Below are 15,611 nucleotides of genomic sequence, written 5' to 3'. Positions count from 1 at the left end.
AAGGATCAACAATCCCCTAATGAAATTATGTCTAGCATTTGCCAGCAGTCAACACGTACAACACACCTGCCCTCGCACTCTGTTCATAAATACCACACATGCTCATTTCAGACAGCGATAATTAATGTCCTAATCAAATCTGATTAACGTTATTTCCACAGTAATGGGTTGAAATGGCTGAGGACAACAGCCATAGCATTATTTTAAACATGATTGATGTCATACCGAAGCACTGCTCGCTGAAAGTGTTCCTCTTGTTAACATTAAAGTCGATGATATATGAAATGTGCAAGCGATTCTGGCACATTCTAACGTCTTGTCTTAACCTCACCTTGACATGCTTTTATAACCGATTAGGGATCAGGTTCTCAAAGAGTCCCGATTCAGATGAATGTACAAAGAGCAGATAATGGTTCTATCCTGTTGCTTCTCTTGCCCTCTTGCATCTCAATTCTGCTCTTTTACACTTTAACCTTTCCTGGATTGATCTTTATATCTGAAAATTTAATGGTTTGAAAACATTATATTAGTTTTATCTGGTGCATTCTAGACTAATATCTGTGTGTACACCGTGTCACTTAAAAACAGTGAAGGCCTTCAATGGTGTCTTATCTGAATCAATCCTCCTCTTAATACCAAAATGATGACACCACAGCTGTAGATGCCATCATTTCTGTAGAGAAATGTAGTCACAGAGCTCTGCATCACAGACAGGTATCTCATACTGTAAGAACAAATGCCATTATTACAGCAAAAAACCCAATGAAAACAATTCAACAATATTAACCTCATTTCAATCTTACAAGTTTGATTTTAAATGTAAGCAAATTGTGTGTTTTTCTGCTTATTCAACAGGAAAGAAAACACAAAAGTATGAATGGTTCATGATAAATTTAAACAACTGTTTTGAACTTTTTTTTCTTGATGTCCAGCTTTTCTTGAAAAAAGTAAAAGTGCCTTGTAAAAGTCCTTGTAAGTGTATCTGTGGCCAAATCCAATTGTACTCTTCTGCCAGCCATTGCATAATAAAAAAACAGCTATTAAATCCACACAAATAGTTTTGATCTTGTGCAGTTTGCTACTGCAGATGCCGGTTGCGAGTTTGACTAGTGCACGCTCTGATCTCTGACTATTGGGAATTATTGAATACATATTCATGGACAAAAATATATTGAAACCTAAGTCGGTGATTCTGATTCTGGCTTTGACAGCCCGTCACTGCATAAAAAACACAGCAGACTTCTTCCAACAGTTAGTTTTGATAGATTAACTGGTGTTGCACACGTGGACTTTGGCACAGCTTGGAACATCAACATCATTTAAACAGTAGCTGAATCATCATGCATCACCCTTCAGTCTTTAAAACCTCTCTCACACTCAGCATGCTTGTGTGGTTAATGCGTGTCTGAATAATTTGCTCATGCTTACTAATGCCCCCATGGTGCAATGTTTTTTATAGTTTCATAGGTCATGTGAGAAAATTAGTGAGAATCAACCGATTATTCAGTTAAACATGATACATTCGCTCAGTCTTTTTCTTTTACTATCTTTCTTTTGTTTTGCAGTTTCTCTTCAGGGCCCTCACCAGAGGACTCTGTTAAAAAACTTGCTAAAAGACTACAATCGTATGGAGCGGCCAGTAGCCAATGACTCACAGCCTCTCACAGTCGTCCTTACCCTCAGCCTGGTACAGATCATGGATGTGGTGAGCATTGGACTTCTCTGTCTCTCTCTTCGCTATCTTTTATTGTATTTATTAATTGAAATAGAATTTGACTCAGAGATTTTTTCTCATCTTTTCTCACTATGTTGATATCGTGACTTTTATTCCGAAAGTGAAAGTTTATAGAATCTAACGTGACCTGTGATCTTATCTAATTACAGGTCAAGTAATGTTCTTTTAAACAATTTTTTTAAATTTTTAAATACATTTTTCAATTATAATATAACTAATATTATATATTCACACTCTTTGTGTTTGAATTGAATTTGGTTCCTCTCAGGGTTTCTTCCTTAAACAATCCAAAAATCTTTTTCCTTGCCAAAGTTGTCCCAGGCTGGTTCATCAGGGATAAATAAATTTTATATACCGTATTTTCCGGACTATAAGCTGCTTCTTTTTTCCCACTTTTTGAACCCCGCAGCTTAAACAACAAAGCGGCTAATTTATGGATTTTTCCTGGATTTTCCCGGTTTCACAAACTTCAAGCCAAAAAACTGAGTCAAATAACATTGGACAAATGAAATTGCGGAACGGGTTCAGGTGAACCAATGAAACGCTTTATATTAAATCAGATGCGCTCCCACTGAATCGGGCCGCACCACATCATAAATATGGATGATGTTCATCTGACGTTTGACCTGCCGCTCACTCGGACTGTCAACAGGAAATGCGAATCATTCGTCACGCTGAAAACAACCGGGCATGAAAAAACGCACTTCACCTGTGTTCTGAGCTGCACAGCATCGGGAGAAAAGCTTCACTTATGGTGATTTTTAAACGCACGGCGATGCCAAAAGAAAAACTCCCGAGAGAAATTGTTGTGAAAGGAAGGAGGAAGACAGTGAACAATGACTTTCTTGGTAGGCTACTGTTTAGATACAAGCCGTGTAACAGACGCTGTCTTTCATTAAAGCCTGTGTAAAGTTCATTAGTTTCAGTGTAGACACCTGCGGCTTATAGAGAGGTGCGGCAAATTTATGTTCAAAATAAAAATCTTTTTCAAATTCAGTGGGTGCGACTTATATTTGGGTGCGCTTAATAGCCAGGAAATTACGGTATTTATATTACATTTTTTATTTTGAATAAATATTTTGCAAAGCTGCTCAGTTTCCCAGGTTTCTCAACAATGACACATTAATTCCTTTGTTCCACTGTCAGACATCTGCCTTATTACGTTTTAATGCAATACAATCAGTACAGTTGTAACTAAAAATAATTCCATGCTCACAAACAAAAAGTAGGAGCTGCTCTGCTTTGTCTCTGTTTTTATTTTATTTATTTTTTTTGTAAGCAGGGTGTCTCCACCGCCATCCTGGAGATCTGAGTCTTGCACAGATTCAATATTTACCCTCTGCTTAACATATGAGAGCAATTTGGCTAGAATACAGATTAGTCAATCTTCCAACATTTGAACTGTCTAGTTTACCGTGTGCTTAGCTGAAGCTCTTTGGTTATATGCACTGATTTATGTTTGAATTTGTCTATCAGCTTGCCTTTTACATGATTGTTAATTCAATGCCCTAGTGCAAATGTTTCTGCAATATTAACTAAATTTAATATGAACTAATATAAAGAAGTAAATGCTATTCATACTTTTTCTGTTACAGGATGAAAAAAATCAAGTTCTCACCACCAATATTTGGCTTAACATGGTAAGCCTGAGCTCTACAATTTATACCACATTTCCTACATACAGTACACTTATTAAATATACAACATATGTCACAGTTTTTTTTTTTTTTTTTGGTGCTCATCATGGGCCATATCATATCTTATCTACGTGACCAGTTTTTTAATGAAACATACCAAAACTATTTAAGTTTAAGCATCAAGTAACCTGATTTATTTAGAATAATTCAGGTGCAATTTGCAGTTGTCATAACTGATACTCCAATATACACTTATGGGCAAAAAAAAAAAAAAATGTTTTAACAAAAAATTTAAATTTGAGTGGTCAGGACATTAGGACAAGTTAAACAAATGCAATCTAGCATGCCCTTTGCTTGTATAGATTTGCTGCAGTGAACTGTTTGAGGGAAAGTAAAAATAGTTTTATATAGTTTGTATAGTTTTAGTTATAGTTTTCTATAGTATCCAAAGGTAAAATTATTATTATATTTGAATGTTTGTAATGTAAATTTTACATGTAAAAACACATACCTTGACTTACATAAATGCTCAAAAGGATAGTCACTATCTGCTTTTCTTCCATATCTGACACAGCTCATCAAGGGCTCATAAATGGAAGCAGTGTTATTGGAGATCTACAATATCTGTTTAATTTTTGCAAATTTTCTGATCAATGATTTGTTGTGAAGATCAATCCAAATTTAATCTTTTGCTGTTTGGGCCTAGGCACTTTCTTTTGCACAGGAGTGTACATAGAGTTTCTCAGCCTTTAAATACGATTTTATCTCTGTCTTTACTGAGTAGAATTTTGAGAAAAGTATTTATACAGTATATAGTATATAGTATATACATTTGATTATGCATAATTAGGGACTTAAACCCATGGATATATCTTGAAATGTGAAGAAAACAACTTATTGTACATATTTTTTTATGCTCTAATAGCTTTATTTAATGAACTACACCTAGGTAGTTCACAACTTACTGCTTTTAAACTTTTGAAATCAAAAACTTAATTAAGTTCTGGCACAAGATACAACATAATTTCTCTGTGAAGTTGTGCAACGCTGTGTTACATAATCCTTATTATCACTATTATGATGTGCTTTATGCTATCATTTACATTTCAAACAAATTATAGTAATTTATAAAGTGAAGGTAACAGAGCTTTACTCCCTCTCTGCCAATTTAAACCCTAAATGCACATTAACTAGTTCACAAAACTGCAAAGTGTCAAGCTGGGCTACAGAGCTGGGTCATAAAAAAACATAGCTGGTTTCAAGGGGCTAATGTTTTCCTGCATGCTCTTTGGAAGCAAGATTACAAATTTGGAGGCACACACTAAGGTTAGGATAAAATTTGTGCATCATTGCTGAACAAGTTGAACAATCATGTGTGAATCAAACATCAATTCTAATATGGTTCTTATTGCAGAGATCCATATGCTTGAGAATAGATCAATTACAAACAAAAGAACAGATTGCATCATGTATTATATATAAAGTCACAGGTTACATATGCAATCATGCTTTTATGAATACATAATGGTAGTGTTTTTGGTGGCTCTGCTAATCAGTGTGATCACAAAAGTGATCATAACACGTCTAAATGCATTCATAACACGTCTAAACACGTGCTAATTGGAATAAGGAATAATGACCACTCAACACATTCATATTTCCCACTTATGCTCATGATAGCCAGTGAAACATGAGGCTGATCTTAATTGAAGGGGGAGATCTTCTCAATCACTAATGCTCTTCTTATTTGAACATTTAAGAATAATTTTAATCCAGATACTGTTTTATTGGGGATCGAAGTACACAAACGATGTACTCGAGTTAAATTAGAGAAAAGGTAAAATATGACTTTAGTAAGAGTAAAAGTGCTCCTACCTAAACTTTCACTTGATCAAATGTTCTTAAGTATCCAAATTACTATGATTTATTATGGCTAAAATGTTCCTATTATCGTTTTTTGTCACAAGACGTTTGCTTGTTCAACTTAGTTTATTTGAAAAGACTGAAAAGAGTGTAAAAGACTATCACTAGAACGTTAGAATATTATTAAATTAAACTATTCAAAATATTTGACATTTAAATGTAGTGAAGTTAAAGTCAAATTCTCCGCAAATGGAAATACTTCAGTAAAGTACAGATACACAAAAAAGCTACTTATGTACAATAACAAATTACATTTACTTCCTTACGTTCACCAGTGTTGGGGATAAGCTTCAAACAAGTACCAGTACTGATGGACTCATCTCAAAGATTAGAGTCCCTTAAAATATTACTTACTCACACAAGTGAGGTTTACTCAAAACCATATATCAGAATATAGCTCAGTGTTTAAGATGTTGGACTTTTGATTGAAAGGTTCAAATCCCAGTGCCACCAAGCTGTCACTGCTGGGCCCTTGCACAAGACCCTTAACCCTCAACTACTCACTTGTATAAATGAAATTGTAAATCGTTGTGGATAAGTAAATTGCTCTGTCAAATGCCATAAACATCAAAGAAAATGGACGAGATTCATTTAAAAAAGTCCATGTAGTTTTCTCTGGGTTTGTTGCAGTTTATGGTTGCCATATATTTTTCTATAGTCTTTGCTTCACAGATCTCTATCAATTATACTACTCTTATTGCATTATTGGAGATTGCCGTAGACGGCACTAAAAAGCATTTAATTCAATTATGCCTGTAAAATTGATTTCTTTAATCAATGGGCTTACCTGTCTTTAGAACAAGGGCAGTTTTAGAGAGCTCCCCAAAGCACACAAAAAACTTGTTTTTTGGTTTGGGATCAGTATCAAGTTGCTTAATGATTGTTTTAGCTTTTAAAGCCAGTCACTGTGCTGACTGATAATGCATGAGATTTGCCTTAATAATAGCCAGCAAAAAAAAAAGAAAAAAGTTTAATTCCCAGCCACTTTATGTACATGCCTTCTCTCCAGGCCATGCTGCGGGACCATTGTTCTGCATAGGGGTCTTAGACATTACACTGCTTTAAGAGAAAGCCCTTACTAGTTTAAACAAATCACAGTGATAAATCATTAATTTGTCCCTTGTTTGTACACAAAATTGCCTGTACAGCTGTACAGAGGAGGAGCCAGACATATACACTTTCAGCCAATTCTACAAAACCTGTGTAGCATTGTCACAGGAAGGGGTTTATGAACAGATTTTCACACCACAGTGAGGAAACTTTCTAGGTGTCGATAGCACAAACCCAATCATAAGAGTGTTTGCAACTCCTAGCAAATGTGTCAGCATAATAGTACTCTGATACTGGGGACCTGACAACCCCTAGTTTAGCCATAACAGCTACATAGTCTATATTGTAGTATAATTTTTAACAGTGGAAGAAGAGCATGCAGGTTTGACCAAGCATGCGGGGGCAACCACATAAAAGTAGGAGTTGTCTGTCAGTTCATAAATGGATTAAATTCTATCTTGCTGTAGGCTTTCAAAATGAGCTGAAGTCTATATCCAGGCACAGGTTTGCTTGGGGAAAGCACATCTTCTGTTTGATTGCACCAACCCTGTAGATGGCTCTCAGTGACAGAAGGTGTGCACCTGCTTATTTCAAATGTTTGCATGCAATTCAGTTTAAATCCTTTTTTATTATGTGTGACCCCTCTTGGGTGTTGTGGAGAATCTTTCAGCAATAACTCACAGTTTCCATTTTGAGGATGTTAATATCTTGATTTCTTCCATCTTTCTGTGTTTCTCAATTTAGTTACATTTTATTCGTATAGCTCTTTTGACAATTTCCCCAAAGCAGCTTTACGGAAATAAATACATTAAAATATGAATTTTAACCTCATAAAGTAGATTCTAAGTATATCACTAATGAGTGAGCCAATTGCAACAGTGACAGAAAAAAGTTCCTGAGATGGTATGAGTAACCAAGAAACCTTGAGTTGAATCCTTCAAGGTTTTATTCAAGGTGGAAATATTTCACCTACTAATACAGGACATAAACCAGTATTTTTTCTACTCTTTGCATTAATGGTATGCACAGATTATGGAGCATTTGAAAGAAGGAATTTAGATTTTTTTTTTCAGAGAGGGAGTGGAATTATTCTTTTATTATAAAGTTGTTAGACTACATACTTAAAAAAAGCTTTTAAACTTTGGTAGTTTTGTTAGTCTTTGTCCAACTAGAGCCCACCTTTGAAATTTCATCTGCTGCTGCAGAACCTAAAATATGTGGCAACTGCACTTGGCACATCTGGCATAACTCTTTCCTTTCATCATCCACAATTGAGCTTAATGGTCCCTTTAGTGATGGCATCCCTGTGGTTTCCACAACTGTCATTGCAGCCATTATGTTTATTCTTAAACCAGGTCGCAAATATCCAACATACACAAATTCATATAAAATGCAAATTGCAATTGGAATACTGAAAAATAGCACAGTGTCCTGACCAGGCATTCAATCCACTGCATTAGGTTGACAATCACTAATGTTCTAATGTCTATCAGCACTATCCTCTAAGGTGGGACTTAGAAAATGGGATGCAGTTAGTGAAAGTATATAAGGGGTCTGTCGCTATGTGTGTGCCAATAGTTCCATTGTCACTACCAGCTTTTGCTATTGGCCCAACTTTTTAAACACACGTGCCCTCTCTGTTGGCTGCTGTTTGTCATTGACTGCACCACAGAAGAACTTTTCTTCCTTATTGTACCCTTGAAATTACATCAGCAGTCTGTTTTACTTCCATTGTACTCAGCAGCATGGGGGGCAAGTTGCTGAATAAGCCACAGTTCTTTCATTGCCTTTAAATGGCATCATAATTGCCATTATTAAATTTTTCTGCCAAAATAGATAATTACATTTTCAGGATTTAGGTTTACAACAAGAGAAGGTACACAGAATGCAGCTGGTTTTGTTTCCAGTTGTGTTTTGATGGCATAGATGTTCAATGGAAGTGACAAATTTTATTTATGGCCTATGCTTTTTGCAGCGTTGGTATGATTATTATTTGCAATGGAACCAGACTGAATATCCAGGAGTGAAGAATCTCCGATTCACCACTGACCAAATTTGGACCCCAGACATCCTGCTGTATAACAGGTAACATCCAAATGAAGCTGCAATTAAATTTTTGCTTTAGATAAAATCACACAATCAAATCATGTATAGATCGAACAAATCATTTGTTTGAGGTGAAGCAAACAAATGAGATAAAGTGGGCTACAGTGAAGTGCTTTTTCGAAGTATAAAACTAAACACATGAATAACCCCAAGCCGATGGTCTGCCTAAATAATGATCAGTCTGCTAAAACTCACAAGCTCATTTGAACTAATTTTGCCCTTTTATTTTCCCTTCATTCTTTAAATTCTATTTTCAATATTTGCATTTGCTGTTTGACCAAAACGGGTTGAAGAACAGGAGTGCAGCCTTAAGCTTTATATGGATCAGAGGTTTCAAGTACCTTCATGCTGATCTTCACGGTAGCTAGCCTACATTAACCTATAGCATGGGGCATTAGAATGTTGGCATCAATTTAATTTAATTTAATTTAATTTAATTCAATTTTATTTTATTTATACAGCACTTTTAACAATTGACATTGTTCCAAAGCAAATTTACAGAAATAAACTGATTATGAATATGAATTAAAATTAATTAAATTTGTCCTTAGAAACTTGTCCCTAATGAGCGAGCCAATGGTGGCAGTGGCAATGGAAAAAATTCCCTTAGAATTATATGGGGAAAAGACATTGAGAGGAACCAGGCTCAAAAAGGGAACCCATCGTTATCTGGAACAGCTTTCTGTTAATCAGTAATGAGGTTTAGACAGCTAACAGGCTAAGATGAGAAAGTGTGAACAGAATAATTGGAGATTTATTCTCATTAATTGGCTGTAAGTTGCATAATTTTTTACCAGTAGAAACTAAATACAAGGAACATTATACAAATATCATACATTATACAAATTCTTATTCCATTTATCTGGTGCTGAACTTACTGAACCTTATCATTTTGGCGCTAACTTTGTCTTTATGAATTGCACAAAATTGAGAACACACACAAAAAAGCAAATTGCAGTTCACAGTCACGCACTTTTATGGGAAATGATTGCTGGTATGCAGTATTAATGCTTGGAAATATGAAAGAAAGTACAACCCACAGTGGGGGGAAAAGTTTGATCTAAGCACAGGATAGTGCATTAACACTGACATTAACAAACTTGTACAGGTTCTCTTTGGTAGCACCACTACAAGATTTAGAGTGATTTAGACTGTTTTTCCTCTCAAAGGAACATATTATAAATAATATACTGTTATAATACTTTATGATACACTGTTTATGATCTCTTTTAGTGTAAATAATAATAATTTTGCCAAATGTATTATTATTTTACATTCACTTATATTCACCCTACAGTGCTGATGATGACTTTGACTCAACTTTCAAGACCAATGTGCTGGTGAATTCCAGCGGCTACTGCACTTATTTGCCTCCAGGTTAGTTCGTCTCATTATTTTTCTGGTGTCATAATGTTCTAATGATTTTTTTCAGGTGGCATTTCAAACACACATTGGTATAAAAATTAAAAATAGTAAAACAGGATTAGAAAGCACACAAAGAAATTTTGTACCACTTCACCATCCTTTGGTAATTCATGTCGCTGGCAAATTATGTGAAATAATTTTACTTTTTGCACTTTTACTGCAGAAAATTTGCATAGAGTTAGTATGTGATCCAATATATTTGGAAAGCTCAGATTAATCATTTTTCACTCCAGTAGAACATGCTCCATTAGTAATCAAGGGATCAAAGAAACTCTAACAATCCTATAATTTAAATCAGCAGTAAACTATACTACATTAAACTACACTACACTTCACTACACTACACTACACTGCAATATATTACACTACGCTACACTACAATACACTACACTGCAAATATTACACTACACTACACTACATTACACTGCATTTCACTACATTACACTACTCTACACTACACTATATTACACTACACTACACTACACATAGTACACTACAGTACACTACACTAGAGTACATTGCACTACACTGCAATAAATCACAATACACTATACGTACTACACTACACTACACTACACTACACGCAGTACACTACGTTACACAACACTGCACTACACTAGTGAAGATTACACTACACTGCAATATATTACACTACGTTATACTACACTACACTACACTACACTACACTAGAGTACATTACACTACACTACAATATATTACACTACACTACACTACACGCAGTACACTACATTACACTTCACTACACTACACTACATGCAGTACACTACATTACACTTCACTACACTACACTACACTACACTAAAGTACACTTCACTACACTACACTAAAGTAAATTACACTACACTGCAATATATTACACTACACTACACTACAATACACGCAGTACACAACATTACATTACACTACACTACACTACACTACACTAGAGTAAACTACAATACACTACATGCAGTACACTACATTACACTACACTACACTACATTACACAACACTACATTACACTACATTACATTACACTACACTACACTAAATGTAGATTACACTACACTTCACTACATTACACTACACTAAACTACATGGATTACACTACACTACGCTACAATACACTAAACTACACTACATAACACTACACTACATTGCATTACACTACACTACATTACACTACACTACATTACACTACACTAAACTACACTACATTACACTACACCACATTACACTACACTACACTACACTACACTACATTACGTTACACTACACTACATGCAGTACATTACATTACACTACACTACTCTGCATTACACTACACTACACTTTACTACACTACACTACATTACACCTCACAACATTACACTACCATTCACTACACTACACTACACTACACTACACTACACTACACTACCATTCACTACACTAGACTACACTACACTACATTACACTACACTACACTACACTACACTACACTACACTACACTACACTACACTACATTACACCTCACAACATTACACTACCATACACTACACTACACTACACTACACTGCACTGCACTGCACTGCACTTCACAACAGTACACTACATTACAATACACTACATTAAATGTAGATTACACTATACTACATTACACTACACTACACTAAATGTAGATTACACTACACTACACTACACTACACTAAATGTAGATTACACTACACTACATTACACTACACTTCACCACATTACATTACACTACACTACATTACACTACACCAGGGGTGGCCAACCAGTCAGAGACCAAGAACTACATTTTTTACTGTGTTCCCGCAAAGAGCCACATCATACACATGGGCACACATGAACATCAATCATCCCTTCCTCTGACACACACACACTGTCTCACACACACACACTGTCTCACACACACAACCAAGTCCACAATCAAAAATATAATAATTTACAATAGCGTTTTTCTTTTACTATGCATGTCGCTTAGTGGGACTTCTGGCATTCCAGGTCAGAGTGCAACTGTGATTCAATAGCCGTGTTAATGTCCGATATTCTGTGTTCAACAGTGTGGCGGGACAGTTGAATGTCTGATACCATGCGGTTTAGTTTGTCGTTTCCAGAAGACAAGATTTCAACAACGTCACTGAGGCATTATTTAACGTACTCCACTTCATTGTATAGCTTTTTAGCTCGTGCAATGTTCCAAGCCAAATTTGATTTTCCAAGCCAAATTTAAAGCTAAATTTTTGGGAAAATTGTAATCTGCTTTTCTGCCTGACTTTTCAAAGTGACCAACTTGTGCTTGTCAAGTTCAGTCCCTTTTGGAAATTCCTGGTTGAGGTTAGCATGGAGTGAGCTGAAGAGGCGCTGAAGATTTAAAACTTTGAAATGCGCTAATGATGCCTGACATGAGGCAGAATGACTTGCATATGGAAGTTTGTGTTTGTGTTTTTTTTGTGTGCGTGTTTGCTTCGCTTGAGTTCAATACGGTATTTTCGTCAAATGCGCATGTGCATGAGACGAAAATACCGCAAAGTTTCCCAGTAGGGGCAAGATCATATAAGTTTTAAAAATACCGTATCGAACTCAAGCGAAGCGAACACCCACATAAAAAAAACCCACAAACACAAACTTCGATATGAACGTAAGAGCAAAAAATTAAACTAGGCAAAAAACAGCATGCGGCTCGAGAGCACCCCTGCACTACACTATACTACACTACACTACACTACACTACACTACACTGCAATATATTGCACTACACTACTCTGCATTACTCTACATTACACTACTCTAAACTACACTACATTACACTACACTACATTACACATCACTACACTACACTACATTACACTACACTACACTGCAATATATTGCACTACACTACTCTGCATTACTCTACATTACACTACTCTAAACTACACTACATTACACTACACTACATTACACATCACTACACTAAATGTAGATTACACTACACTACACTACATTACACTACACTACATTACACATCACTACACTACATTACACTACACTACACTACATTGCACTACACTACACTAAATGTAGATTACACTACACTACATTACACTACACTACACTAAATGTAGATTACACTACACTACACTACATTACACTACACTACACAACACTACGCCACATTACATTACACTACACCACATTACATTACACTAGTCTACATTACACTACACTGCATTACACATCACTACACTACACTACATTACACTACACTACACTACATTACACTACACTACACTACACTACACTACACTACACTACACTAAATGTAGATTACACTACACTACATTACACTACACTAAACTAAATGTATATTACACTACACTACATTACACTACACTACACTACACTACACTACACTACACAACACTACATTACACTACACTACACTACAAAACACTACACTACATTACACTACACCACATTACATTACACTACACTACACCACATTACATTACACTACACTATACTACACTACACTACACAACACTACACTACATTACACTACACTGCATTACACATCACTACACTACACTACACTACATTACACTACACTACACTACATTACACTACACTACACTACACTACACTACACTACACTACACTACACTAAATGTAGATTACACTACACTACATTACACTACACTAAACTAAATGTATATTACACTACACTACATTACACTACACTACACTACACTACACAACACTACATTACACTACACTACACTACAAAACACTACACTACATTACACTACACCACATTACATTACACTACACTACACCACATTACATTACACTACACTATACTACACTACACTACACTACACTACACAACACTACACTACATTACACTACACCACATTACATTACACTACACTACACTACATTACACATCGCTACACTACACTACATTACACTACACTAAATGTAGATTACACTACACTACATTACACTACACTACACTAAATGTAGATTACACTACACTACATTACACTACACTAAACTAAATGTATATTACACTACACTACATTACACTACACTACACTACACTACACTACACAACACTACATTACACTACACTACACTACAAAACACTACACTACATTACACTACACCACATTACATTACACTACACTACACCACATTACATTACACTACACTATACTACACTACACTACACAACACTACACTACATTACACTACACTGCATTACACATCACTACACTACATTACACTACACTACACTACATTACACTACACTACACTACACTACACTACACTACACTACACTAAATGTAGATTACACTACACTACATTACACTACACTAAACTAAATGTATATTACACTACACTACATTACACTACACTACACTACACTACACAACACTACATTACACTACACTACACTACAAAACACTACACTACATTACACTACACCACATTACATTACACTACACTACACCACATTACATTACACTACACTATACTACACTACACTACACTACACTACACAACACTACACTACATTACACTACACCACATTACATTACACTACACTACACTACATTACACATCGCTACACTACACTACATTACACTACACTAAATGTAGATTACACTACACTACATTACACTACACTACACTAAATGTAGATTACACTACACTACACTACATTACACTACACTACATTACACTACACCACATCACATTACACTATACTACATTACACTACACTACACTACACCACATTACATTACACTACACTACACTACATTACACTACACTACATTACACTACACAACACTAAATGTAGATTACACTACACTACACTACACAACACTACATTACACTACACCACATTACATTACATTACACTACACAACATTACATTACACTACACTATACTCCACTACACTACACTACAGTACACTACATTACACTACACTAAATGTAGATTACACTACACTATACTAAACTACATTACATTACACTACACTACACTACACTACACTACACTACACTACACTAAATGTAGATTACACTACACCACATTACATTACACTGCACTACACAACACCACACTAAATTACACTACACTACATTACACTACACTACACTGCACTGCACTACGGTTCATTATACAACAGTACACTACATTACACTACACTAAATGTAGATTACACTACACTACACTACACTACACTACACTACACTACACTACACTATACTAAACTACATTACATTACACTACACTACACTACAAAAGTTACACTACACTACACTACACTACACTACATTACATTACATTACATTACACTACACTACATTACACAACACAACACCACACTGCACTACACTACACTACACACATTGCAAAACGGAAAAAAAGATGAAATACCAACAAACATCTCTAATATTGTTTATCATGAGATGGTGATAAATGAAAGTGCAAGCGGAAAAACGGCATTTTGCAACTGTCAATATTTTTGCCATTTATTTCTGAAAAGAAAGAAAGATTGTTTTACAGACTTATACACTACACTAAATGTAGATTACAGTACACTACACTGCACTATACTAAACTATATTACATTACACTACACTACTCAACACTCACTACACTACACTAAATGTAGATTACACTACACTACATTACACCACACTACATTACACTACACTAAACTAGACTAAGCTA

At 35.4% G+C, this 15,611-nt stretch overlaps 1 protein-coding gene across 1 annotated transcript in view; it reads left to right on the top strand.

Annotated features, from left to right (window-relative positions):
• Positions 1-15,611, top strand: part of chrna11 (cholinergic receptor, nicotinic, alpha 11) — a 42,837-nt gene that overhangs the window by 1,994 nt on the left and 25,232 nt on the right. Inside the window, exons 2-5 of the mRNA XM_083543485.1 lie at positions 1,566-1,705; positions 3,331-3,375; positions 8,321-8,430; positions 9,749-9,828. Coding sequence (XP_083399611.1) covers positions 1,566-1,705; positions 3,331-3,375; positions 8,321-8,430; positions 9,749-9,828 — 375 coding nt within the window. The remainder of the gene's footprint in view (positions 1-1,565; positions 1,706-3,330; positions 3,376-8,320; positions 8,431-9,748; positions 9,829-15,611) is intronic.

The sequence above is a fragment of the Silurus aristotelis genome, assembly GCF_946808225.1.
Source record: "Silurus aristotelis genome assembly, chromosome: 6".
Taxonomy (NCBI): domain Eukaryota; kingdom Metazoa; phylum Chordata; class Actinopteri; order Siluriformes; family Siluridae; genus Silurus; species Silurus aristotelis.
Note: the sequence above shows the minus strand (reverse complement) of the source record. Positions and strands in the feature narration are given on the sequence as shown.